General features: G+C 41.7%; 1 protein-coding gene across 1 annotated transcript in view; it reads right to left on the reverse strand.

The window, feature by feature from the left end:
- The window catches only part of LOC102313124 (collagen alpha-1(XIV) chain), a 173,032-nt gene that overhangs the window by 51,229 nt on the left and 94,222 nt on the right, over positions 1-27,581 (reverse strand). The window contains exons 22-26 of the mRNA XM_042212952.1: positions 26,054-26,199; positions 18,258-18,387; positions 10,462-10,584; positions 9,329-9,478; positions 1,191-1,307 (exon numbers count right to left, since the gene is read on the reverse strand). Coding sequence (XP_042068886.1) covers positions 1,191-1,307; positions 9,329-9,478; positions 10,462-10,584; positions 18,258-18,387; positions 26,054-26,199 — 666 coding nt within the window. The remainder of the gene's footprint in view (positions 1-1,190; positions 1,308-9,328; positions 9,479-10,461; positions 10,585-18,257; positions 18,388-26,053; positions 26,200-27,581) is intronic.

Raw genomic sequence — 27,581 nt, forward strand, 5'->3', positions numbered from 1 at the left:
AGCTTATTGGCAAGATTTTTCCAGATTACTGGACATGTTTTGTTTTAACAGTGTTTATAAGAGCTTTATATAAATATGGAGGAGAACGGTGAGATCTTCATCTGAGTCATTTTCATGTCTAAACAGGACAGACTGAGGAATCACGTGCAGGGTGGGAGAAGGTAGCGAACCTTTGAATTTAGCTCCAACAGCAGCAACCATTTCTTCTCATGGCTCATAAAGCTCGCACAACAATGAGGACAACTCCTATATAAGGGTTCCGGGTCATCGGCACTTGTGGGACGGTTTGATTGAAAAAGCACACTCGAGGTCTGCTGCATCGTCTCAGCTGGGTTAATGTTGGGACCTTTTGTATTCTTTTTTAATCATTATGGTTTCGATTTATTTGTTTCAGGTCACGGGCTGATTCCCTGACATTCTCCTCTGAAATTTCTTGACACATTTTTGAAATTTATTGCTCTCCAAGTCATTGGAAGGCATCCGTGCCCCAAGGTGCCAAATGAGCCCCGATTCGGGACGCTCCCTCCACGGTGCTTCACAGTTTCAAAGAGCAGGCCTTCTTCCTCCAACAGAGCACAGAGTTCGTTTTTTCTTCTTCCAGGTGTGCGCCGTGAGACTGTGTGCTTATTAAAGACAAGGAAATCCAAACTGCTCTGTGTTGTATCCATACGTGTGACCTGGATGTTTGGGGTTCACATGTTCACACAGCTGTATCTTAAATATCTGCAAACAAAGCTGTAAATACTTCTCAATAATATAACCTTAAAACATTAATAAAATACATGCACAATGTCTTTCCCCAATTCAGAACGAGAGTTCAGAAATGTGTTTCCTTGGTGTGCCTACGAAGCTTGGCACAAACACTGGAACCGTCCAACGTGCTGACAGATCTTCCACCACCTACAAACGAGTCTTTTTTTAGCAGCCTGAGATTGTGCACGTAGTCAAGCAGAGATACTGGGATGAAAGGAATTCCACTTGCAAATATAATAACTACAAACCTTCATGATGAGAACAGGTTCATAAGTTTAAAATGTTAATATTGAGAAATATTTACTCACATGATGCAACAAACGCCTCAGGCTGACCTTCATTTGCTTACATACACAGTACAGATGGGAGTACGAGCAAAACATCACACAGAAGGAATAAGACCACCTTTAAAATCACGCTGCCATCACTGCACTCACCAACCGCCGACTCCAGGGCCACTCTGTAGGCGCTGGCATGTCGGTGAGGCTGCCACTGGGCACACAGCCCGTTCATCCTCACCTGATAGGTACTCAGGTTAGTCACGCCCAGGTACACTGCAGGGAAACAGAAAAGGTGTTTTTACTTGCAGAGCAGATATTTACGGGCCCAGACGTTATTTCCAAATTCCATTCTTGAATCTGTCAAAAAGAACTAAATGCTCAACGACTGCTTTGGTTCAGTGAATGAAGAGCTGCAGCTCAGGAATGTGGGGCTTCTGCAGTAAACATATTTCTCTGCCGACTTTAAACATCTCTTATTAATACTGGAACAATGACATCACAGCACCGTGAGCCTCTTCATGGCATGCTCCAAGAACATTTCACCAATCAGACAAGCAGCAGCCTCCTCACACCAGGAGCACACGGCTGGCTGTGGAGGTTTCAGTACATATCTAACATTTGCTCTCGTTATTTAGAAACTTAATTATTTAGAAAGTTATTTAGATTTAAATTGAACCGAACATGATAAGATATTTCCAAAAACTAAAGCTAAAATCTGTCTCAGATCTCTTAGTCTTAGAACAGATGTGATGTGGGTCAGTGACAGCTGTATTATTGGACATTTTAATGTAATTTGATGTCTCTGCTATTCTCCTACAGTCAGCTGTGGCGGAGGCTGCGAGTTTTGATGTCATGAGTCTGGACACGAACAAAAGCAGCATTGAGACATAAAACTAAACCTTTCTGGAAGCCTAAAAATGTGCATTATAAACTTGTAAGCATTCCTCTCTATACTGCCATAAGAGCAAAGCTATATATATGTTTAACAGCACTCAGCTCACATCTGAGGAACCACACGGCATCCTGTTTCCACACGGCAGATGCAAAAGTCTCTGGCCAGTTGGTTTCAAGGACACCAAAGTGCACTTTCATGAAGTTATTTACAGACACACAGAAATGTAGCTGCACTGTCTTTGCTTCAGAAGTCTGGCTTATGCACACACGCACAAACAAACCCACACACACTCTGTTTATGCAAATGGTATGTATGCGCTTTTATGGTGCGACGTTTGAAAGCAGCTCTTGTTCCCAGCTGAAGAACATTAGCATGCGTGTCTCTGTGAGCTGGTAATGGCCTGTACAGCTCAGTATCATTCCCTCTGACAAAACAGAACATTTCCAGTTGAGCCAAATATCTAATCTGCATTATTGTGAACTTCATACAAATGCATAATGTATCCCTGCATAATATTCCTGCAAACCTCTCAGCAAGTGATTTAATGAGGAGACGCAAAGGGATTCTTAAGTCAGCATCTCTACATATATGTCGACACAGTAAAGGCAGCGGGAGGCAAAACACTCCAGCTGTTTGAATTTGCTACTACTGATAATCTGCCAATATTCAACAGGAATTACTGGTAAATTTCACACAGAGGAAAATGTTGAGAATCATCAGCAGTAACTTTGATTCAGTGGTCCCACTTCACCACGACAATCCAGCGCAGCGTTTCTGTTTCTGCTGATGCGGCACATTCAGACTCCATCTCGCCCACGCTCGTTAACAAAAACCCATGATGCTTATTCATTTGGGCAGTTACTCACTCCCACCCCCAAAAGAGCAATGCACCGTTTACAAGCAGAGTGACCTCAGACTGTCGTGCTGCTTCACACTGTCCCGTTGGGCAGAGACGCTCACACTCCCTGCGAGTTAAAGGAGCTCAGATGGATGTAAAGCAGCTGCTTCTTTGTCTTGTAAAAACTACAATGAGGCTCTTCAGGAAACTTATATTCTGCACATACATGCTGCTCACAGATATGTTCAAGCAAACCGAGCACTGGAGACATATCCTAACAAAGGATGCAGGATCACCTGTAAAGAGTTAGATATAAAGAGCTACGTTAGCCTGCCCAACACGCTCCCACTGCAATGGAAAAAGTATCTAATGCGCAACATTCATGAGACATGGAGACATTAACGATTAGGTCATCAGCTTTATTTTACTAATTAGTATCTTTTAAGATGCAAAATATGTCAGTTTCTCAGGCTCTGTTACGCAGAGAGAGCCCGTCTCCAAACAGCTGCACTTTTCTAAATGCCACACAATCTGTATGTGCAGGAAGCTTCGGTCATAATGTTTCTGGTTGTTCCCTTAATATCGAGTCGCTCAGATTGTTATCAGTAGATTGATATTTGATGTAAATTCATTAAAGTAAGATTCGATTTCACTGTGAAAAGGCTTGAACAGCTGATTAGAGCACAAAAACAATTTGTGTGACAAGAATAATTATGAGATGGTGGACGGGTGGGTGTGTGGGTGGATGGATGTGCCATGAGTTCCCCAGTTTCACCCATTGTGGCCAACTTCCACATGGAAACAGTGGAACCCCACTGAGTCATCGGTTCAGGTATGTGGGTGAAAATCAAATCTCAGGACGACCAAAATTCACGGATCAGATTAACTCAGTGCACCGACACATCAAATTCATCAGGGAGGATATGAAAAGTGGCAGGTTAGCCTTCTTAGACTGTGAGATTTCCATCAGTAGTGGAGGACATTTAAAAGCTGATGCGTACCGTAAACCTACATCCACTGGAGCACAAACTGGGCGCCATCAGGACGCTACAATACAGATCGAACACCATCCCCACAGACACAGTGGCCAGGGAAGCAGGAGAGCAAGACATTGCTGAGTAAATGTGGTTATCCCAGCTGGACATTTGTCAAACCTGTGAAGGCACCTAAAGAAAGCTCCAGCCGATCCAGGAGGGAAGGACAACCTCAGTGATCCCTCATGTGTCCAGAGTATCTCAACAGTTAAGATGCATTTTCTCTAAACACTGCGTCTCTGTGGCTTTCAACACGCTTTGATTGCTTCATGCTTTACTTCTAAATCACTGCTTTACTTTTGAAATTCTTGAACTTAAAACTTAAATTTTGAGTATTTCACAAGAAGTAACCTTTTGCTGCATCCTTGCAATAAGCATTAAAGGCCATATACAACTTTTTTTCTGGGGTATTTCTTTCATAAACCTTTAGGTATAAGCAGATAACCTGGAGTGTCATTCTTCTTTTTGCCACAACGACCATGATACTTGTCCTCTGCGTGACATTGACACATCAGCCCACTAAGCTCTGCTGGTCCATTGGCTTCATTAACATGCTGGTGAGCAATATGACAGATGCTCCATTCACCTCCTGGGATCCCACTGGCCTCATCATCTTGCTCTCTTTTCGACTCAACCCATCTCTCCATCTTTGTCAGAGTTCATCCCCTTCTTCTTTCCTCGTTTTCCTTCCAAACTTGTCCTTCAATTCAACCAAGAAGTGCTTAATTGTCATGCAGGCAGCGGAAACTGTGGCTCCAATGCAAAGTGACACGCTCCATTTAAAGCTGCGTGTTCAGGCATTTAGCTGACACTTGTATCGAGAGCTCTCGCGCAGAGAGCAATGAGAGCGGATGAAAGGGGAGAAGTTCGGAGTCCTGCTCAAGGACACTTCAAAAGGACACATAGTTTTCACTGGATGCTTTGGCTGTCATGGAGATCAAACCAGAGACCTTTCAAAAAGGGCTATTTCACCGATAGGCCAGTCTGCACTGAAGTGATTAATTATCATGCAGGAGAGGAAAATCCAGGCTCCTACTCTAATGATTGTACTTGAGAAGCAAGTGATTGATTGAACCAGGCCACACACTCACAGAGCCCCAGGAAGTGTCCACATCACAAGTGAGATAACTTAAATCCATACAGTTCATTCCAGCACTGGGATGTAATTAGGTGGAGTCGCCATTAAAGGTGTCAGATGGATATCAAGATATTGAGCCTGCAGGAGTCTGACTGCTCTCTGATTAGATTAGATGATATTGTTTATTCACTTGTACTCAAAGAGGTAGAATGGGCCGAGAAAACCAATAACAAGGTGTATAAATGATCCTGGGTAGAAAATGCCAACAGAACAATTAAGAGCAAGCAGAGCAAAGATGTACTGGTCTATTGGGAAATCATCACGGTGCAGGAAAGGTATACTTTGTAGTTTATAGTTGCTTTTATCTTTATTTTCTTAAATAGATTTTGACCTCATATTTGATTAAAAATAAATAAATAAATAAATAAATATATATATACAAAATTGAGCAAACGGTTGGACTTTCAAATGACTTTTTTCAAAAAGTGCCACAGGTAATATGAAAGTGGTTTGTTATTTGTGTCAAGTTCATTTACTTCAAACCTAAAACAAACCAGTTATTCTTGTGTTTCTTTAGTAGTTGTTTAAGTTAAAAATAATAATGATCGTCTGACACATCCAGTCAGTGCCGATCATAGCTTTTGCAATATTTGGTTCTTTTCAATTCAGTTTTATTCATACAGTCGCCTCAAGGGGCTTTATATTGTATGGTAGACCCTAGAATAATACATACAATCACATGACCCCCTGTGAGCAAGCACTTTGGCCACAGTGGGAAGGAAAAACTCCCTTTTAACCTCCGGCAGAATCAGGCTCAGGGAGGGGCGGGGCCATGTGCTGAGTTTTTCAGCTCAATTATAAAATTAAATGACCGGGTCATGAAATCCCCTTAAACATCAATACTGACAAATATGGCATTTACATGTGCATTTATTTATACAATAATTAGGTTCTCCTTATAATACCACCTGTTAAACTGGGACTAGTCACCACAGTGGTGGAATACACTCTACATCAGGTACGCCTTGCTACCATGTTAGTTCCCCTTTAGACTTTGGAACTGTCTTAACTCTCTGTGGAATAGATTTAACCAGGGCGGGAAACATTTCTCAGGGATTTTGGTCCAAGATGACATCATAGGACATCTATAATCCAGTTTTGAGATCCCTTCCCAGACGCCTTAACACCCACTCACATCCTGGGCCATCTGATCTCAGGAATTCGCATGATAAGGTGGGGCCAGGTTTCACAATGAACTCACCCGAAACTCTGGCTGATTGGGACCCACGCCCAGTTTCACACCTTGGCTCAGGCGATTAGAGGATCATCAGGGGGTCCTTTTGTCCCTCTGTGGGGGGTTACTCCCACTAGGTTTATATCTGGGACTCTCCACCATTTGACCTTAGAACTGAAGAAGCTTCTCGGATGAGAGGTGAAACGTCTTCAAGCAACTTAAAGAAGTCCAGACGCTTTTCTTTCAAAGCTCCTTTGACTACGATGACCTGGATGACTGAGAACCTTCACAGACACATCATAGGATTGTTGCTGCACATCCATGATGAGAATCTTCCATTACACTACATCCCAAAAGTGCTCTGTTGAATTGAAATCTGGTGACTGTAGAGGCCATTTGAGTGCAGTGAAGATGGTAGACTGTGGTCATAGAGGTGTAGTGTTTAAACGATTCCCCACACCCTTAGACCACCATGAGGAACAACCTACACAAGGCAGGCGGATCCATGCTTTCATGTTTGTGTCAGATTCTGATTGTACTATTTGAATGTTGCAATAGAAATGTGCGCAGTGTTGTTTGCTGCTGCCCACCTGCTTCAAGGTTCAATGTGTTGTGTATTTGGAGACGCTCTTCTGCATACGTTGCAACACTGGTTTAAGTTACTGGTTTAAGTTCATTTCAGCTCAAGCACTCACTCCTCTGACCTCTGAAAACCCCGGAGATGGTTATGGGAAGGACAGTTCCAGCCAATCAGCAGCCTCTGAAATACTCAGACCAACTCATGAGGCACCAACTAGAACGAAATGTTCAGAGTCACTTAAATGTCATTCCTTCCTCATTCTGACGCTCAGTTTGAACAGCAGGTCATCTCTCCATCACGTCATCCCTAACTGCACCATCAATGTGATTGGCTGCGTGGACGTTTGCATTAACAAGCAGCTGAGTGGCGTGTTAATGTTCATGGCTTTTATGGTCGCAATTACACTACCAGCTGCCAAAATGCACGTGCTGCAGTGCATGCACTTCTCAGCACATTCACAAGTCATTTAAAATGAAGATTGCAGATAAAATAATAATAATAAAGCAAGTCACACATGAATATCCCTCCTTCTGCAGCTCCACAGAGAATATCACACTTTATAAAGGTAAAGCAGAATTAGGTAAGAGGAAGATGCAGTGCTCTTCCTCATTAAAGCAAATAGGATATAACATTCAAACAGTTAACATGTTTTTGAAAGGACTGATGAAATCAGTGCATTACAACCAGTGTTGGTCAAGTTACTTGAAAAAAGTAATCAGTAACTAATTACTGATTACTTCCCCCAAAAAGTAATCCCGTTACTTTACTGATTACTTATTTTCAAAAGTAATTAATTACTTAGTTACTTTTTAAAAACACGATTTACAACCTGAATAGGTGATAAAGCGATAGATCTTTCAGCCCAATTCTACTTTTTCTGCATAATCCATCATACAAAATGTAATCAAATGGAAAAGTCTCTTTTTTAACTTGTTTTATTAGTTTTAATCTTTTAACTTTATGCATCAAGCAAAAATAATTATATGCAACATTCTCTGACTGGAAGAAATTAGTTTAACATTTAAACCTATTTTCTGCACATTCCAGCACATAAAATAAAATATTTTTTGTGTTTACACTCAGTCTTTCAAATAGATGCAAGTAAAACACAGCAGAAAATAAATAAAGTCAAAGACTCAGCGGTCCTGTTGCTCTATTTTCACCTGTAAAGCAGGAGTGGGGTAGGCGGAGGTTTACCCTGGTGCAGGTGTGCCGCGGTCAGTGGAAGAATCCGCGAGTTTCTCTGTGAGTTTCCCATTACGTCGTAGCTACTCGGTGCTTGTTGGAAGTTTAGGTTTTTTCGCTGTAAAAAGAAGTTTTCTTCCCACGCACAGCGGACACTAATGTTTTTGTCACTTTTTATGGAATCAAACTCAAAGTAAGGTCAGTACTTCCACGCTTTAAACGCTGCACGCTCATACTCTCTCTGCACTCGATATGTGATCCATTGTTGATCTGCACACAGCTGTTGTCACGAACGTCGCACTCGCTTACGTCACTGTCATGAGACATTCTCGCAAAAAATCACGGTTTTAGTAACGCAGTAACGCAGCGTTCCTACGGGAAAGTAACGGTAATCTAATTACCGTTTTTGCAATAGTAATCCCTTACTTTACTCGTTACTTGAAAAAAGTAATCAGATTACAGTAACGCGTTACTGCCCATCTCTGATTACAACTAACAAAAAAACAAATTTGCACTCAAAACAAGTGCAGGTATAAATATTTTAATGAAAACACAAACCCCGTCTGTTAATACGAGGCTCCTCTTACTTTACATCTAAAGAGTAAAACACTATAAATCCATAACAGAGTAAAAAGAGACGGATTTTGGATGCTGCGAGGCAACAGCTGAAGACTCCATCATCCTACTCTTTTAATCATGGTTATAGTTACAGTGAAGACAAACATAATAACATTTTAAAGACAATATCCTGTAATTAGATTGCGACTGCTGCTAAGAGCATCGCACGGGTATCTAGGAATCAACCTCTGAAGTGTCTGACTGCCTGTTGTAATTGAAATGAAATAAACTAAGAGGCTGCAGCTGTTCTTAATTAAAGCTGGTGGAGTTTAGGAAGGTCAGCAAAAAATGAATCTTTAAAAAGGTTGAAAGCAACATTCAAGACAAAATACAACAAGCAGAGATTTGTTTGGGGCAATGAAATAAAGCTGCAGGTAAAAACATTATATATACAATCTGCAGGTGTAGTTTTATTAGATGGAGATGAAATCAGATTTGAAGTAAATAAAAAGTGTCGCTTTGTTTTTCAGAACAATTGTTTTTTTGCAAAATATCGTGATATTAAAAATGGAGACATACTCCATTACAAAAAGAGATTACACTGTAAACTGTTGGAAGGATCCATGAACAGTTTCCAGTGACTGAAATATTGGTTTGAAAAATTAAATTAGAAAAGTTGTACGACTGCTGAAGAGCATCGGTTTAAACCGAGGAAACACTTAATGAGCTTAACTGGAGGCCACAAAGCTCTCTAATGTTATTTGCTGCTTTGAACAGGGCCCGAGTTATGTTGTTACAGTAATAACTTCCAGAGACGCTCTTAAACAGCACATTTGTTTCTAATTCAGTGTGACCGGGACTATAGAATTAAAGGAATGAATGATGAACTTACAGGTCTTGGCCCTTCCTGTCAGGGCTTCGCTGGATCCGGTCGAGTAGGAGGCGATGACCTTGACGCTGTACTCGGTACCGCTCAGCAGGTTAACGATCAGCATGGTGTTCACATCCTCCCCCACAAAGGTTTCCAGGGCTTGTCCAGGGGCTGCAGGGTGCGGTGGGATAATGGAGGAGACACGTCAAGGATGAGTAGACGGTCAGTGAAGCAGAAGGAGAACAGAGGAGCAACTTCAGAGGTCATCATTAGCTTCAGCTGCAGCATAAAATATCAGTTTTCCTCTCACATTCCTCTATACTGTTAAAACTGACAGCTGTGAGAAGTGCAGCAGGTCCGGGATATTTTCATTTGTTCCTAACATAATCCTATTTTGACAAAACCCAACAAAAAAGAGACGAGAACCAGGTAACAGCTGAATAAAGCTCAGGTATTTTACTCCACCTGAGATCAGTCCCGCAGACTGCTGAGTTTAAATCTCAGCTTTACAACAGAAAGATATGCTAACAGCCTTCTATAAAAAACGTTTGGGTCTCTTCTCTGGATGCAAAGACTGTGCGTGAGGGTGAAACTTTAAACTGTTCCGAGCCTTACACTGGGTTAGTGGTGCGGCTCAGATGCTAGCAGCTGCAGTTAGCTGTCTGCCTTCACTTTCACTCATCTGTCACTGAACTCGGTTTCTCGACCACGTTGTGGTTTTGGAGCTATTTAAAGGATTTTATTGCAAACATATTCGGTACACTGTGTGGGTAATTGTACTAAAAACCAGCCCGAGTCCTCCAGCGTTGGTGAGGAAGTAAGACCAACATCCTTTTTTGATCCTTCCTCTGAGGTAAAGTTTGGCATTTTAAGTGTCAGTGACAGTTTCAAATGTGCACTTCAGCACTGGATTACATTTTTATCCCTGGTGGTTTGTTACAGTAAGAAACTCCTTCAGCATGCCTGCCCCCATCCATCAGCATTTCTGTCTTTTAGTTTTTATCCACATATTTATGAAATTGACAAAATTATAGAATTATGGTTTGCAAACATTTCTTAAAACTGTCTGGACTCGATGGGACTTAAACTGTAATATTTGAAATGAGCTAAAAAAAGAGAGATTAGGGAGAAATAATTGGTATTGTTTAAATTACCAGTTAGAGGCTGGTAGATGACCCTGTAGCCCATTGTGGGCGACGGTGGAACATCCCAGCTGATCTTGAAGCGATTGTACCATTCCTCTGAGACACGCAGGTTCCTGGGAGCTAAGAGAGGAACTGAGAAGCAGAGAGGGACGAGAAAAGACAGATTATATGTATGCAAAGTGTTAACAAATATTAACCCTTTAAAGCCGGTCAGAGCAGCACGCTCCGTTTTGCGTAACTATTTTTAAATCCCGGTAGCTCTGCAACCACGTGAGCTAGCGCAATAATTTTTTTTGCATATGAAACCGGAGGAGTTGTACTTACATCTGATGCCATCAGCTTGTCCTCGGTCACAGTTTCCTTCCACATATAGCTTTGCAAAAACTGCATAAAAAGCACTTGCAGCAACAAAAACATAATATTCCAGAAACACGCTTTGCCGATCCGATCAGCTGTTTGTAACACTTCCTACGTCCGCCATGACCTGCCCGAAACCGGAAGTGACGTCATTTTGCGGAAATGTAGTTTTTTACCATCAGGGCCTCATGAGCCTATACTGGTGTTTTTAAAAGTTATGTTTGACTTTATGACTTTCTGTGTCGTTTCTGGGATGCTGAGGACTCATATTGCACTGCTGGAAATAGTTTATTTTGATGCAGATGCTGTTATTTTATAATATTTATTTTCGTTTTTCCTGCAGTGTATAAAAATTGGTGTATTTCAAAAATAAAACTATGAAGACACTTAAAATAAATTTCCTGTGGTGGGAAACTATTTTGTGCAACTTTTTTGTATTTACAGTTTTGAGGGATAAGCCTCTTAAATTTCTCTAACTAGAAATATATGTTAAAAAACAAAAACATTTTCAATTTTTTTGTAGTTTATTGCACTTTTTTGCAATTTATGTAATTACTATGCACTTAATGCATACATATTATTAAAATATAATGGTCGTATTGATGTATATCAACTTGAAATGCTCCCAAAAATGGCTCCACAGCATGTGAAAATATAATATAAGCTCTGGCAGACTTGGTTTTAATGGTAGGTCTTAAAGGGTTAAGGAACAAATATCGATATAAGCAAATATTTGGGCATTTTATGTGTGAGTGTCTGGAGTCAAAACAGGGAAAAAACTATAAAAGCAGAGTGAGAGAGAAAGATGGTGAAGCAGAAAAATCATTAACAAAGAGAACAGAGAAAAAACATGAAAGGGAAAGAAGAGAAGTCGGCTGTATACCAACAAACTGAAGCCACAGTTTAAATCGAAATAAGGTAAATCCAGCAGAAGCAAAAGTACTGAATATATTCCTCAGTACAGAATGATTAGAATGAGCTTTAATAATGAGACAGGAAGTACAGAGAGGAACTGCAAGGGCAGACGCCGAGTTGGCAAAAGGAAGATAATGACGAGTCAAAAAAGGCCTAAAAGTTTGATAACGCCTAATAAAATTTCAACTGTCGGCACAGCAGAAAAGTAAAGTCTCCCCACTGTTACAGAGTGTACAGTCGAATTAATCTGCCAGAGTGATATTAAAACCAGAGGACTTATCACTGGCTCGACAGCTGGGACACGTCCTTTGAAATGGCCGAATGGAATAATACGAATCTTAAAATAAAGTGCTTTCTTTGAGGAACGTGTGCTTTTCGAGCCGTCTGTACATTCACATACATTTATGACCTCCGTGCAGCCTCCTCTGCTCTCCCACAGCCGTGATAGATTCCAGATCGCCGTGGTTAATGGGAAGCTGTGAGACTTTTCGGGTGGAAATCCCAGAGTGAATCTGCTGGCTGTTGAGTTGCACATTTGAAATGCTAAAAACCTCCCATCACTCTCCCTGAGCTGCAGCCGTCTCACCATTACTGCAACTGAACCCTCCAAATTATGCCGGCTCTTCTGCCTCATTTTCCCTCTTCACCTTCCCGGCCGTTCACCATTAAAAAGCTAATCATGCTCTCTGCAAGAAAGCCGTACTCCCCCCACACCGCCGGTATCTGCTGCACCCTCATATGTTCAAATCCCTCTGTTATACCCGCCTCTTCGGTCGTATTATCTATTTTCACTGTGCCCTTCCTGGTCCTGAGAAAATTACCATCATCCTCTGAACTCCGTCTGCATTTCCTCCCACTATGTCTTCGCCCTTCAGGCCTGAGGGTAATGAGAATCTGGAGATTTAATGAAACTTTCAGAGTAAAAAAAATGCTTTTTTGGGTGCTGAGGATCTAAGGTACTAATTCTGCATGCAGACGTCGTACTGGTTCCTCCATTGTACTCTGTGCATCTATCATCTAACAGTTGTCGAGATGACATCAAGTCCCCAAGCTGCTGCCCACTTTTTTAGTTCCTGTGGGAAATTAAAGCATTTTTACACAGCAGAGCATTAAGTCTTCCAAGACAACAGCCAACAATTTAATTGAGCAGCAAAATGTTATTCTTGAGTCTCGGTTAGAAAACGAGGAAAATGATCTAATTACAAACCCAATTCTGAAAAAACTGGGAAAAGTCAGCAAAAGCAGAATGCAATCGTGTGGAAATCTCATAAATCTATATTTGATTCACCCTCCAACACAGAACTCAGAGATCAACAATATTTTTAAATATTAGATCAGTTTTAATCGGATGGCAGCAGAAAATCTCAAAAACAGCTGAGAGACGGAGAGAGTAAAGAAACTGATTTTGGAATCTGAAGGAATCTCTGTGTGCAGGAAACAGCAAAAATCAGTCTACGTGACTTTGGGGCTCCTTTAAAAACAGGCATGATTCTGTCATGGAAACCATCACTGCAGGTTAAAGCTCGGTCACATACAGAAGCTGTATGGAAACATGACCCAGAAACACCACCTCCTTCTTTTTGGACTGGGACAAAGTGGAAAGCTCTTTATTTCTGTTCTGAAGTTTGCATGTTTGATGGCAAAGGAACGCATGGATGTCTATGGAAGTGGCAGCTTGAACATCTGGAAAAGCACCATCAGTGCTGAAAGGTGCGCTCGGGTTTCAGAGCAACATCCAGGGGAGACTTTGCATTTCTCAGCAAGCCAATGCCCAACTGAAACACTTGGAGCATCAAACAAAAACTTTTATAAACACAACTGTGTTGAAGAACTAGAATTTTCTATCAGCCAACAACGGGACAACATTCCTCTCCAGTCCAGAAACGTCTCTCCTCGGTTCCCAGACGTTTCCAGGCTGTCACACGGGGATAAACCTGACTCTGTCCCATTTTTCAAAGTAAATCGAAATATTAAAGCACTAAAAACATCTATTTTTGCTTGAGTGTTGTTATTTTTTCAAATTTAATTGCATGTTTACTTGAACTACCCAGATGTTTACAGATGGCTCCTAACAGCGTCACGAGCCACTGACTTAATGTTTTTGAGGAGAGGCAAACTCTGTGATGCAGACTGTTGGCTGCAGCGTTCTGGAGAAACCACTCGTCCACGGTGCTACAGGAGTAACTGTCTGCTTCTTTTTCTCCAACAGCCACACGAGCCAACAGGAAGGGTAACAAGCACCGAGGGACCAGCACTGGTTCAAAATGAAGCACCTTTTGATGCTTTGAAGGTGTCATCATTAAAAGTGTGGCTCTATCTGACTGGTCATCAACTGTCGACTAAATGATGTTACAGAAAAAGAGAATCATGCTGGAATTACCAACTTTACTCGTCACCTGACAAACACACCGTTGTCTGGCTGTGTTTGAAATCAGCTAAGTTGCTGTGGGAGGCTCAGTCAGTGCAGGCATCCTGCACCAGCGTTGATGTTTAACAGGCTGCGAATGCTTAGACCGCCGCATCGCCGCCACAGTAAACATGTCCGCTTCTCTGTGATGTCAGCGGCTTCTGACAAAACAACACTGTGTGATGTTCTGTTAATGAGAAGACCTGAAACCACCTCGTTTGAAAAGATAAGCAGGACTCTTCTAGTCTGAAGGTATTTTTCCAAATAAAATGAACTGCAGACTGTGATTCTGCTGCTTTACAATCTTTGCTTTTTAGTGCTTCTTACAGATTCGAAGCTGCTTCAAAATCCAAATCGCACAAATTAAAACACCCTGCTGTCTCTTAAATTCATTCCTCATTCATTCCTCGTCACAACATATTCCACACCGAGGCTATGAAAGTCAATTATCTTCTAATTCTCGGTCTTAAATCTCTTTGCCATCAAGTTGGTAGTGACTTTTCTATCACATTATATTTGTTTCCCCGCCGCCCTCTCTGTATTACCCCCCACGTCTCTCTCTGATTGGCCCATCCTTCAGTGGATCAAACGCAGCTTAATCTGCCTCTTCTGCCACATTATCTATCTTCAGTTTGGGGCTAAAAACCCAATCATCCTCTCTGCATTCCCTGTCATGCCTCCCTCGGCGTTCGCCCCATCCCTCATAGGTTCAAATCCCAAGATTACACGGGCGCCGTTTGTCACATCATCTATCTCCACCTTAAAAAACGCAATCATCCCCCCTCCTCTCTCTCTGCAATCCCCGTCATTCTTCCCCAGGTGATCGTCTCATCCCTCACTACCTAACAGGAGCCATTCATCATCAGCGGGTGTCGCAGGCTCGCCGCTTAAAAAGCGGAGAACGTCGTTAGCGTCTGCTAATGTGTGTAACGCGTCGCACGGGGGAGACATGATGGGACGGAGCGGAAAGATGAACGACTTAAATTTAGAGTTTCCTCCACGCTAAAAGTGGAGTGTTTGTTCTGTAATGCACTTGGCGGCAGAGAAAATCATTAGCCTCTGCTGCACTCGCAGCGGCGCTCTGTCATATTTAACAAAAGAGGAAAAGATGCTTCCCGCATATTTCTGTCTTCAGCTCCACAGTAAAGCAAATGGATGCTGAGCACTGAGCGGCCGCCGTCTCTTTTCCTTCCTGGGAAACTGTCTCAGGTGTAATGAGCTGCAGAGATCTCCGGGGTTGGGTTAGGGAGAAAGTACGTCTTCCTATTTTTCATCTAAATACTTGTTAATGAAGGCAAAGTTGCAACGAAAAGCAAAACTGGAAGCGCACACCTAATTTCTAATAAAGGTTCGGCTCCAGTATTTTGAATCTAGCACTGACAGAGACTTTATCTTGTTACATATTTCATCAAATCAATCAACGTTTTATCTTGTGCAGTGATTTAAACTTTACAATATAATTGAACCCTCTCTTTGCCCGTGTTGGCAGCAAGAAAAACGCCCCCTCAATCATTCAGCTTCCAGCAACATTTTCTTGAGCGTCCTGAACAAGATGAATGGCGAACACTTTGCTGCTCGGCTTAAATTGTTGTGTTTGTTTCACAGTAATGAGACTTTAAGAAAGCGACAGCCGCTGTGGGCAGAAATGCATCTCTCACCCTCAACTCACCCACAACAGATTCTCCCTCTCAGGAGGCACAAACACCCGAGACACCAGCCCCTCGTTATGGGTCCCATTAGCAAACTTTTCCAAATCAGTGAAGTCGTTTCCACGTTTGATCCTGAAAATGCTCACTTTTTTGCACCCTTGTGGTTGTGAACATGACATTGACATTTCCACTATCTTTTAATTGCAAACCACAGCGCTGCTTTGTTCTGGCCTGTCTCCTGGTCCTCGCTGACCCTCAACACCTCCAGGATTGGAGGATTTTCTATCTCCCAGAATCTTTTTGGCCTTTCAGATCCAAACTTTGCTTCACATACTTGGTTTGAATCATGCTGAACTGATTCTTTGTTAAAAGAGAGGTATATTTATGATTTTATGAATACATATGGCTTTCTTCAATGAGTTATCTGTTGGCATAATTAAATCATTATATACTGAAACTTAGTGTAATATTATAACATGCTGAGATGGACAGCAGATGTACAGGACAACACATTTTCTGTCCTTCTTTGTTTTCTGTGTGATTTATACCACTGAGCCGTTTATTTTTTAAAGCCTGGCCATTGTTGAGGTGTGCAACAGCTTTGCTGGCCCGCAGTGAAAAGCCTTCTGTGTTATTAAACTGGAGAGTCGGGACCAAGCTAAACGGAGACTGGAGCACGAGGTCAACATTCACCACACTGGAGATCCAGGAGCCACCAGGAGCAGCAACAGCACGACTTGAAGGAAGCAACATAATCCTGAGAGCTGTTCATACATCACCAAAGACGGCATCGTACCCCAACTACTGACTATTCTTCAAATGATGTATCTTTATCCAAACCATGATAAATGTAAACATGACCAACCAAAAGAAAGAGAAACTAAAAATGAAACCAGGTCCTAAAACAGCAACAAAACGTGATGGCACAGTGAGGACAGACGGTCTTCTGCAGAGCTCATCTTTTTAATCTGTGGTGGCAAAGAAACTTTAAAGTCAGGAGGACACAGGCTAGTCGAACACGTGCTTTGTTGCCTTTACTCTGGATTCACTTTAGCTTCACATATTTAATCATTTAATATTCGAAGCATATCCTGCCACTGTCATACTCACAACATAACATCCACAGATTTTGAGGGCATTTCTCTGTTTGTTTTCGCTTGAGATGTTTCCACTTTTCAAAGAGGACAAAAAGGAATAATAACGATAAATAAACAGAGGGTGAAAGAGGAATCCTGAAAACTGCCACTGAATGTAGAAATCAACCTCTATCAGATCAGCAGGGAAAGATCATCGTGAAAAACAAGCACCTTCACCTTTCTTCATCCCGTTCTTGCCTTTGTTCACTTTCATCCTTCTTCCTGTCTGCTCTGTCATGACAAGATTTTCCCGGCACAAATCCAATAATACTTCAGTCTGTCTACAGCAGCAGGACTGTGCCGGAGATCAGAGCGCAAAGATGCCAGAGAGTGTCGGAGGGTCACAAGTGTGGCACTCTGATCCACAGCAGCTTCTCAGCTCTACTTTCAAACCCCAGCCGGGGTTATTTGTCCAACTATAACATACCACTCCTACACTCAGCTGGGAGGACAACATGAAGTTTCTCCTCCATGTGTTTCTTCTTTTTCTACACTATGCCAGTATTTTTAGACACAAGAAGCTGAACAAATGTGAGTACAACTGGCTTAGAAGATCAGATATGATACAAATAACTTGCTGAATGAATAAATAAGCATAAAAAAGAAAGAATAAAATGGTAAATGGACCGGTTCTAATAATAATAACAACAATAATGATGATACAGCTCTTTTTGACTGAACACTCAAAGAGCTAAATGATATTAAGAGGTTCCACAATGTTCTGTCCCTTCTAGGTTACATATTTGTTTTCCAGTGTGGTTATTCTTCACGTCTGACCACTTGCTGCTGTCCTTCAAAAGTTGTGTCTCAAACTGACAGTGATGATAACAACCAAATCTAGTAGTCTTAAATAAGCTCATCTATCAACAAATCACAACAGCAGTCACCACACGGTGCTTCATATTGTGCAGCAAAGACCCCACAACAGTGCAGAGAAAACCCCAACAATCAAACAATTCCCTATGAACAAGCACTTGGTGACAGTGGGAAGGAAGAAACCTGATCAGAGCCAGGCTGAGGGGAGGAGCATGTGCTGGGATTTGTTCTCCAGACTCAAACGTTAGAGCAGGACTTCCTGTAAACCAAACCATCCATCCTGTAAACAGCGTAGAGATGCAGAGATGTCTTTCTTCTTGTATCGCTGTTTCCTGGTCTAATTTGTATGCTTGTGTTAGACAGCAGATAAGTTGGTGTCAAGTGGAACTCCAGCTCTGCTCTGAGGTCCTGATCACAGGTTAATGATAAAACACGATACTGCAGACGACTTAAAAAGAGCAGAGAGTGAAGAAAAGAAAGTGAAAGAAACAAAAGTCAAGCGAACTCAGCATCAATATGACTCACGCGTCCGTCCCGTCGCGGCCGCTGCCGGTCCGTCTCCCTCGGGGTAGACAGGAGTGATGGAGACTTTGTACTCTGTGTCTGACAGCAGAGGCTGCAGAACCAGGCTGTTCTGACCAGTGGGCACTGTTCTCTGTAAGCACAGAAAGACCAGAGTCAGGACAGTTTTGAAAGACAAGCAAAGCTGTTAATGTTTGACTTTAACATTTAGACATTTCCCCATCCTCAGTCTCTCTGCACTGATGTGACATTTCACCTCCCAAAGTTCAGCTGCCAGTCAAACAGAGAAACTGCACTCTGCCGTTTCCTTGTTTCTAATCTCCATAGTTTCCACAGCTCATCGTCCAGTTTTGCTTTGTAATATTAAACGTGTGGACTTTTGTAGCTGCTTCTTAATCATGTTGCACCACATACGCTCACTGCAGGATCACTTCATGTAGATGTAACAGCAGGATAACGTGACTGCTGAGGTTTCTCGATTTAACAGGACCTCGAGTTTGCTTTAAAAAAAAAAAAATAGGAAAATGATGTTTCTGCAAACCCAAAAAGACTTGTGCATGTCTTCAGTGATTTGGTTATAATTTGTGTCCACATGCAGAGATACGTTTGCGTCTAAATGATTGTTTCTTTGATCATTCTCATTACCCTCCCTCTTCCTTCACAGCATGACCGAGGTGACAGACTGCGACTGAGAACGTCTTCAAGCATTCTGCATTCTTCCCTCTGTTTGTTGATGTTTTTGGTAGCATTTCTGTATCTGCATTCAGTCTTTAAACGCACTCTGAAAACTTTTGAATGAATTATGATAAAACGCTGCAGGGACGCCGAGGAGCCGCGTTAACAATTCATCACAGCTTCGTCCACTGAGGTCATCAAGGTCAACCTGAAGATTTATTGGTCGAAAACTGACATAACATGTTGTGTTTATTGTCAACATTTAGGAAGTACCATATAGATTTAAATGATCATGTCACATTTGACCTCTGACCTCTCCTTCAAAGTCTGATCTGAAGGTCAAATGATAATGTTGCAGGTTTTGTGACAGGAACAAGTTTCCATGGGAGACTTTTTAACTGTAATTGACTAATTTCATTATAACTTTACTGTGTTTACATTAGCAGGTCATATGTGTTTAAAATTAAATCAAATTCATGTGTTTTTTAAATTAAAATCAAACCAGTTTTTGTTTCTTTTTCGCTTGATCTTCAGTCCAACAGCTCACCGCTGGGTTTGTTGGTCTCTCTGACTCCCGTCTCCCTTTTTTGTGCTTTGTGTATTTTTTATTGTTAATATTTTATTATCATTTTTTATTTTCCATTCTTTGAACTCCTGTCTCATGTGTTGGCTTCCTCTGAGCCATGGATTTAGAGTCTAACAAGGGCGGATTTAAAAATGAGTTAACAAAGAGAATTAAGATTTCTAAAGCACGAGCTAGCAAAAAAATAGCATTAGCCTTTTTAATAGAGGTGAAGGAGGGAGAGTGGCTGCAGTGGACTGCGAGGTTTCAAAGTGCTGCAGAGGTTAATTGTGTCCAGGTGTCCTCCTCACCTGTGGGCGAGCTGAGTCTTTTATTAAAACTGATGATCTCACACTGAAGACAATCCAATCTCCTTCTTTACCCCGTGGACATCTTTCCTCTCTCTTCATCTCTGCTTCTCTCGATTTCTCTGCTGTTGTTTGTCTCACCACATCTGCTGTTCATAAATTATACTTATATGGTGACTTATATTATTTATTTTTGTTTTTGTTCTTTGAATCCGAAACCCAGTGGAGCTCTCTTTGTTTTTATTCTCCAAAACCTCTGGCTCATTTCCGCTCCGCTCATCTTAAAGTATCACCTTCTCTTCCACACTCTTCCCCCTTCTGTTATTAAACTCTATGATACACATATATATATTTTATGTATGATGACAGTAATTTCCAACAAAATCCAATTGGAGCAAACTGAAAAGGATGGCGTCGTCTGGTTGTGGCAACATAATAAAAGAAAATCTTGACAAATTCAAGTGGCTCTCACATTCTATTGGTTAGAAAGAAGCCAAATCTTCTCTCAGTAAACTGAACATATTATAACAGCCGAGCCTTATGATACAGTTTAGAAACACTCGTCTGTTATTTGATCTGCATAAAGCATGCTGCGAATGCTCTAAGTGGCTCTGTGAAGGGAAATGTTTGTATTTTACATATGATTGAACACAGAGCTCATCTCGCTCCAGGTAACCAGAGCTATTGTTGTATTGTGCGTAGGAGAAATCTTTAAAGGTTGAGCTCTCTCTGCTGTCTGTCTGCTGGGCCAGTTTGCATTCTGAGCATGTAGAGTCTGGCCCGACTCCATTCGCAAAACTTCCACTTTCTAAAAAAACAGAAAGAAATTCTTATACGTGTCAGTCAGAGCAGCACTGTGGGCCTTAACAAATCAATTTCAGCCCAGCCTGATGAAAAAGGCAGCAAGTCTCTAAACTGTCACACTGTCACACAGTTGGAATAAACCACCTCCAGCTGCACTCCCTTTTTTACTCCAACCTCTTTGTAAATGCAAACGCGGTCTCATAAAGTATTTATGTGATCCAGAAACACAATCTTGTTTTGACAGAGGCTCCACGCAGGTCTGGAATATTAAGTTTGATCCACCTTCGCTGGAACAACGAGGCTTAAAGGTAAACTGCAGGGTAGACAGTCAAACACACAGCTGACAGAGTCAGAGTGCGATGACACAAGAAGAGCTGTACAGACAAAACGCCAAAGCAGAAACAAGACTTCAGACCAGAACAACAGGAACCAACAAAAAAAATCAGAAAGACTACTACGAAGAATATTTTGGTCAATATTGAGATTACAGAACAATTATTGACCTAAAACCGAAATATAAATACATAAATACTAGGGGTGCAACGATACACAAAATTCACGGTTCGGTTCGATACTTTGGTGTCACGGTTCGATATTTTTTCGATACAAAAAAATGTTCATGCTTTTTTAATTTGTCATTTATTAAAATTATAAATATATATTTTAACTCAAAAGTACAGTTTTTAAATTTAATGTTGCTGAAACAACAAAGTAATAAAAATAAATATATCTGATGAGAAATCACTCATCTTTGGAAAAGAGAGTTTATTACAGAGAAATGGCTCTTTCAAAATAAAAGCTCTACTATACGCTTCTTCTGGGCTATATTCTCAGCAGCATATTAAACATATCAGGTCCCCATAAGGAGAATCCTGTGCTAACGGCTGTCTAAATGACTCGGGTAAAGTTTGTAGCATGCTGCTTGTTGTTTTTGTCTGCTTCCACTTGTCTTTGCACTAGGATGATGTCGGAGTAAATGTGCAGTCATATTCGTTGTGTTCCCACTAGTGCTGTCAGCGTTAATCTCGTTAAAATGACATTAACGCCATAACGCAGCAAACTCCGTTAACGAGTTACCGCGGATCGCCCCGTGCGTGGGGCTGGACGGCATCAACACGTTAACAAGCTAACTGCGCTAACGCACTAGTTCCCACCAATTGAGCATTGCGTGGCACATCCAACATACTGTTTTACTTTTGTCCATGACGCGCTTACCTTCAGGGTCATACGTCACATGAAGAACCAAAATAGTTCCAAAGGCCAGATCTGAATGAGGGTGGGGGAGGTTCAATTTCGGGTAGCGTTGAGGCAGTTGCCATGTTGCAACGAGCGCTCAACACAGACAGCATCGTCAGAAGAAAAGTTGATAAAATAAATAAAAAATTTTGTATTGTTCGATACATATGCGTATATCCGAAAGCACTGTATCGAACGTGTTGCACCCCTAATAAATACATAAACACACCACAGCCAGTCAGTGTGACAAAACTAATGAATAATGTTGAACTGTCAGTAGTCTTGTTTAAATCATTTTTATGATAAATCCAAATAATGCCAAGCCCTAGATCCAAGTGGGGACGCATCCCTTATGTTGCCAACCAAGCGGGAACCTCCGGGGGCTGAAAACTGAAGCTGAGAAAAAAAACTATCCATACCTGCAGTTCCTGTAGTGGCCACTTGGGGAGAAATGCTCATAAACTCTGGTGTTAACATGCCTAGCTTTGCAGTAGTGGTCGACATCACTGACGATGTTAAAGAAGAAACACCTTTAATCTTAGATGAGGACTTTAAGCTCAGGTCAAGTCATAAGCCTTCAGTTTATTACAGGACATTTTTGACAGCTGGTAGCTGCTGGACGCACAAATCCTGGAGGATTTGTGACTTTGGAGAATATATATAGAACATATATATATATATATATATATATATATATATATATATATATATAAAAAAAAATATATAAAAACACTTATTGTTAAATATCAGAAACAGACCTAACATTAACAAAAAACAAATAAATAGAGAACTGGAAGTGGATCAGACACACTAAATGAGCAGTTAGGGGACAGACATTTCTGCTGAATGATGCCAAAGATCACAGTTAAAAAGAAATGGGTTTGGATTTCTCCCTCATGAAACCACACTTATGGTGTTTAAACCTAAATGGCTTCCATTAGCTAAAACCGGCAATTGAGACATGGCTCAAAGATCAGAAATTAAAGCTTTAGTGCAAAACACTGTATTTATTGATTATTTTCTAATAGCTGTGAGTGTCACACACAGACAGTTACAGTTTTTTAAGAAAAAGATCCCTTAAACTTTTTAATCCCCAGTTTTTAACCTCCTGGAACAAGAATCTGCTCCCGAGCAGCGAGAGCCAGAACCCTGCACACGGTGGAATTGCTCTTGATGCCCGGCAGCTTTGGTTTATTGGACGCTGAATGAAGCGGCACAGGGAAATAATGGAGCTTCAATGAGTTGAGCATCACAGCTGCCTGTGGACAGATGGCTTCAGAGTTGAGTCACGCCATGGCTACGGTGTAGACACCATCATCTGGTACGGCAGTGACACAGCCATCTGAATGAACCGAACCATTAACTTCTAGATTTATAAGCTTGTAGAGACCTAAGCACTGAGAAATGTTTCATTTATTCGTGCATTAATTTTCTAGTACAAGTCTAGCAAGAAAGAACCAGACCAGGTTAGAGGTTGTAACCCAAAAAGTACGGATTGGAAATGTTCCCGTCAGACTGCACAGGTGCACCACAAACACAATCATACCTGTTAATTACAGCTAAGTAACAGACTAATAACACGCTAGCATTTCACTCCCTGATGTCTGTATCTGACAGCAGGCCACACAGTGTTTGTCAGATGAAAAAAGCTTCATAAGGCACCAACAGACTCAGTGGCTTCAGTCAGAGGAGGCGAGCTCTGATTGCCTACAGTTCCCCGTGTCAGGAAATTGGGCATTTTGATGTGGGAGGCACTGGGGACAGACTGACTTGTGGAGTCCGTCTGAAGGACAGCTGGCTTCTTAATACCTCTGTGCTGGCTTCATGCTTCTGCCCAGGAGGTCAAAATTTGACGATAACAATGGAAATGCAGATATTTCTATCATCCAGAGAAGAACAGGACAAAAACTAAGACATAACCACTCGATAATTAAATAATATAAATAATTCAAAAGTTGCAAAAAGGCCAAGGAAGTCTGATTTCTGGCTTTTCTTTGCTGCGTGTTCCTGTGATGCAGAGCGTTCTGTAATCGTGTTAGAAAACCACTTTGTGACTAATAGCCACAATTTAATTACATATAATATGATTTGTTGCAGCTGCAGATCTAACATGCTGACTACACGTTAGCTCTTTAGGACAAGATTCCACCAGTGAAGATGAAGTGGGATGAGCCACATATCAATAACGTGTAAATGAGACGCGCTCCTTCGGTGGCGCGTTGCCCTGCTTTGGCAGCCGAGAACCACAGAGTGAAACTTTGAACAAAGCAGGTGTTTTTTTCTCCCCCCACAGCAGATAGACATCTAAATAGTAGCTATTGAGCGCAGCACTTGGTGATTCATAACCTGACCGGATTGCCAAACAGAGGCCACAGCTGTTTGTGCTTTGATAAGAGATCTCATTTAACAAGCCGCCGGTGCGAGCAGCTGGTGGCTCTTTATTGTCAGGATGAAAAGGCTGAAGCGGGACCTGTGTCCAGAGTGGGCCTCTGGTGCGGTGGCAGCACAACCGGCACACAACAACACACACCAGTGAAGTCAAAAGTCACAGGAAGATGAGACGGTTCTGGAGATATTTGACACGCGTTAACCTGGCAAAGGGAACACCCGACCACTTAGGATTACAAAGAAGCTTGGAAGCCATGCTCTACATTTATTAACACCAAAGAGACAATTATTACAGAATAAATGTGATTTGCACAAATGTGAAAGAAAACAATGAGAGCATGAAAAAGAAAAAAGTCTTTGTGATGCATGTAAAGGTGTGTGTGTGTGTGAGCAGAGTTTAAAGACAGGAAATCTGGGAGTTTGTCTTTAATTAGGATTCGAAGCAGCTTTTATCATGAAAACTAACCACACTGTAAACATGACATGTCTGCCTTCTAACGGGGACTTTTAGTCAAAACTCTCCTCATCACTGAGAACCAGACAGACGTCTTAGTTGAGCAGGAACCGTGAAGTTTGACCCTGATTACTGAGGACAACTATCTTTTAAAGCACACCCCTCCCCACACACCCAGATTCCAGGCGTCGCTAACACGTTTGCCTGGAATATTCCACATTCAGGTTTCCCACATGCACGTGTTGTTGGTAAAATCACAGTGTCGAGAGGTTTTTCTTTTTTTGCGTCCTTCCTGTGTGGCAGGACTGCAGAAAGCATCAATGCCCTTTTCCCCCTTTGATTAAATTGCCATTTAAGTGGAACTGGACAAAAACCAAGCTGGGATTTTGAGCCTGTGCTCCGTGTTGGTCCAACATCCTGACGGGTTGCATGAGTCACTCTGTAGGCATGAAAGCAAGTTCTGGCAATAAAAGTCACAGTTTCCGGGGTTAAGGTAGAGACCCAGAGCCAGAACCTGTGAGTGAACTTTCATGTCATATTTCGTTATTAAAAATAATATTTGGCTCCCTTTGGACATTTCTGGCACGCGGGGCCACGATTGTACCCCATTATTGATGTATTGTCACGCACGCCTGTGGCATATTTTTGCACGAGTGTTGTTTTCTATAAAAGCCTTCTCTCTCGGCTCATTACTGCAGAAGCTGCCAGGCTCTCTCTACCTCACTGAAAAAAAGAAAAACTCTTTGAAGGTCCTGCCACTGTTTTCATCATCATTATCCTCTTCCTGCTCTCGTCTCTGCCCCTTAACTAGACTCTGAAGGCCTGCCATCAACTTCAGTAACACTGACTTTCTCTCCAAGGAGGACTTCTAATCTGAGGGCCTGCCATTGTCTTCATCAATAATCTCCCACCCTCCTCCTGTTGAAGACTGATGCTCTTTTGTCTGTTCCATTGTATGAATTTGTAGGAGTTTGACTTTCAGAGCATAAAATTTGAAGAGTATTCAAAGAAATCACACAAACGTGACTTAGTAAAGATTACGGCTGGAAATGTTCTGCAAATTAAACTTCTGCAAATTGGTGATGTGGTCGTGATGGCTGCCACAAGGGATTTCCATTTATTTTAAATGAGAGGGGAAGGCTCTATCAGCATGGAAAACACATCGCTGTCAGTTTCCTGTTGTTTTTAGGTGGTGTTTGTGTGCTGGGGCTGATTGTTTGTTGACTTTATTAATGTGCAGCTCCTATAGGCTAAGATAGTGTTGCTGAGTGTTGATGCTGGGAATGAAAAGCAGGCATTGCTGAAGACCGTTCAAATGAGCATCAGACCTGGAGGTAATTATTATGAAATGAAGTGTCTCTCTCTGTCTTACCGTCTCTGCTGCTCGGTCTCCCCTCGCACTGATGTAGCTCAGTCGATAATGTCGAGCATTTCTGAGGTCGACGGGCTGCCAGGACACCCGCATGCTGAACGTAGTTTCTTCATCGATCTTCATGCTTCTCACCCCGTACCGAGGAGCTGAAGGGTTGGACAGAGAAACTCTGGCTGCAGATCAGTGACTCAAAGATGAACTCAGTGAAGCATGAAGCTGTCACAGCCTATCACAGAAAGCGATGGTATCAAAATGTCATCATTCTGGCATTTAATTTGCTCAGATTTTCATATCACATCAGTGTCTTCGGAATATCGAAACGTTCCTTCGGAGAACATATCGGAACAACGCACCCTCCCTCTGATAATATAGGAACAGGTTTACAGACGCTATCAGTGAAACAGGAGGAGCAAACTTCTTATCTGATTTACCGTTTCAGAATTTTGATCTTATAACATCAGCATTTATAGCGTCACTTACACGCTCGAATTTTTGGAAACTTTTTTCCCAGTGCTGCCATTTCAACACAAAACCACAAACAGTGTTCTCACATGAGTCCTAATATTATGATCTTTATCTTTTTTCTTTATTTCTCTGATTTCTAAAAGACAATAACTGCTCTCCATCCTGTCGAGATTTCTTGCTTCCCGAAATCCAAACTGAGACGACTTCGGCTGGTTTGCATTTACGTGTCTCTGTCCTGTGCCAGGCTAGAAAGAACCAGACATTTACTTCAGCTTTACTCTGTCAATCTGACTAAATAATCGATACTGAGTAACTGCACTGGATCCAAACTGCACCCATAGGTAACAGTTTTTCTTATTTAGTCTGGAAAATTTCAAATTCATGAAAAATATGTGTTTCACATTTAAAAGCTAATTGGTTACTACAGTAAAAAAACAACATTGATCTTCAGGCACACGTACTGTGTGGAGAAATGAAAACTGCCAGAGTTTGAAATTCCGAGTCATTATTCGACAGATCCTGGAAGATTTCTGTTGCCTAAAGAATTCCCATGAGCACTCGTTAGTCTGCAGTTCCACATGCACTTACAGGGCTGCTGATTGATGAAGATCCCTCGTTTCATGCAAGTTAGAGCTGATAAAAACACACCAACAGTTCAAAGGCATCTATTACCCATGTTCTTCATCAGCACAGGACCACAAACGCTGCCTCAGTGCGTTTCGTTAACCAGTCTCAGCCAACAACCAGGCAGTGTTTCCCATTTTCACCAGTAGCCAGTGGCACCAGTACCAGTGAACTGTTTCTACATTAAACCTCAGCAACACGTTGGTGGAAAAGAAGTCAAGTGATAAATGAAAGTCTTAGGATGACAGAGTTGATGAAGGATGAAATAAAACGCAGACGATGGAGAGAAGAGAAAAAAGATCCCAATTCATCCCGGGATTAATTACCTGCTACGGTGGTGGTTGTCGTGGCAATGGTGGTTGTTTTTTCAGCTGAAAATCAAATGCAGAAACATGTCACTGATGCGACTGATCCATTAATTCAGAAAGTTTAAAGGATC

Source organism: Haplochromis burtoni, unplaced genomic scaffold, assembly GCF_018398535.1.
Source record: "Haplochromis burtoni strain Fernald_Lab_line unplaced genomic scaffold, NCSU_Asbu1 Contig_402, whole genome shotgun sequence".
NCBI lineage: Eukaryota > Metazoa > Chordata > Actinopteri > Cichliformes > Cichlidae > Haplochromis > Haplochromis burtoni.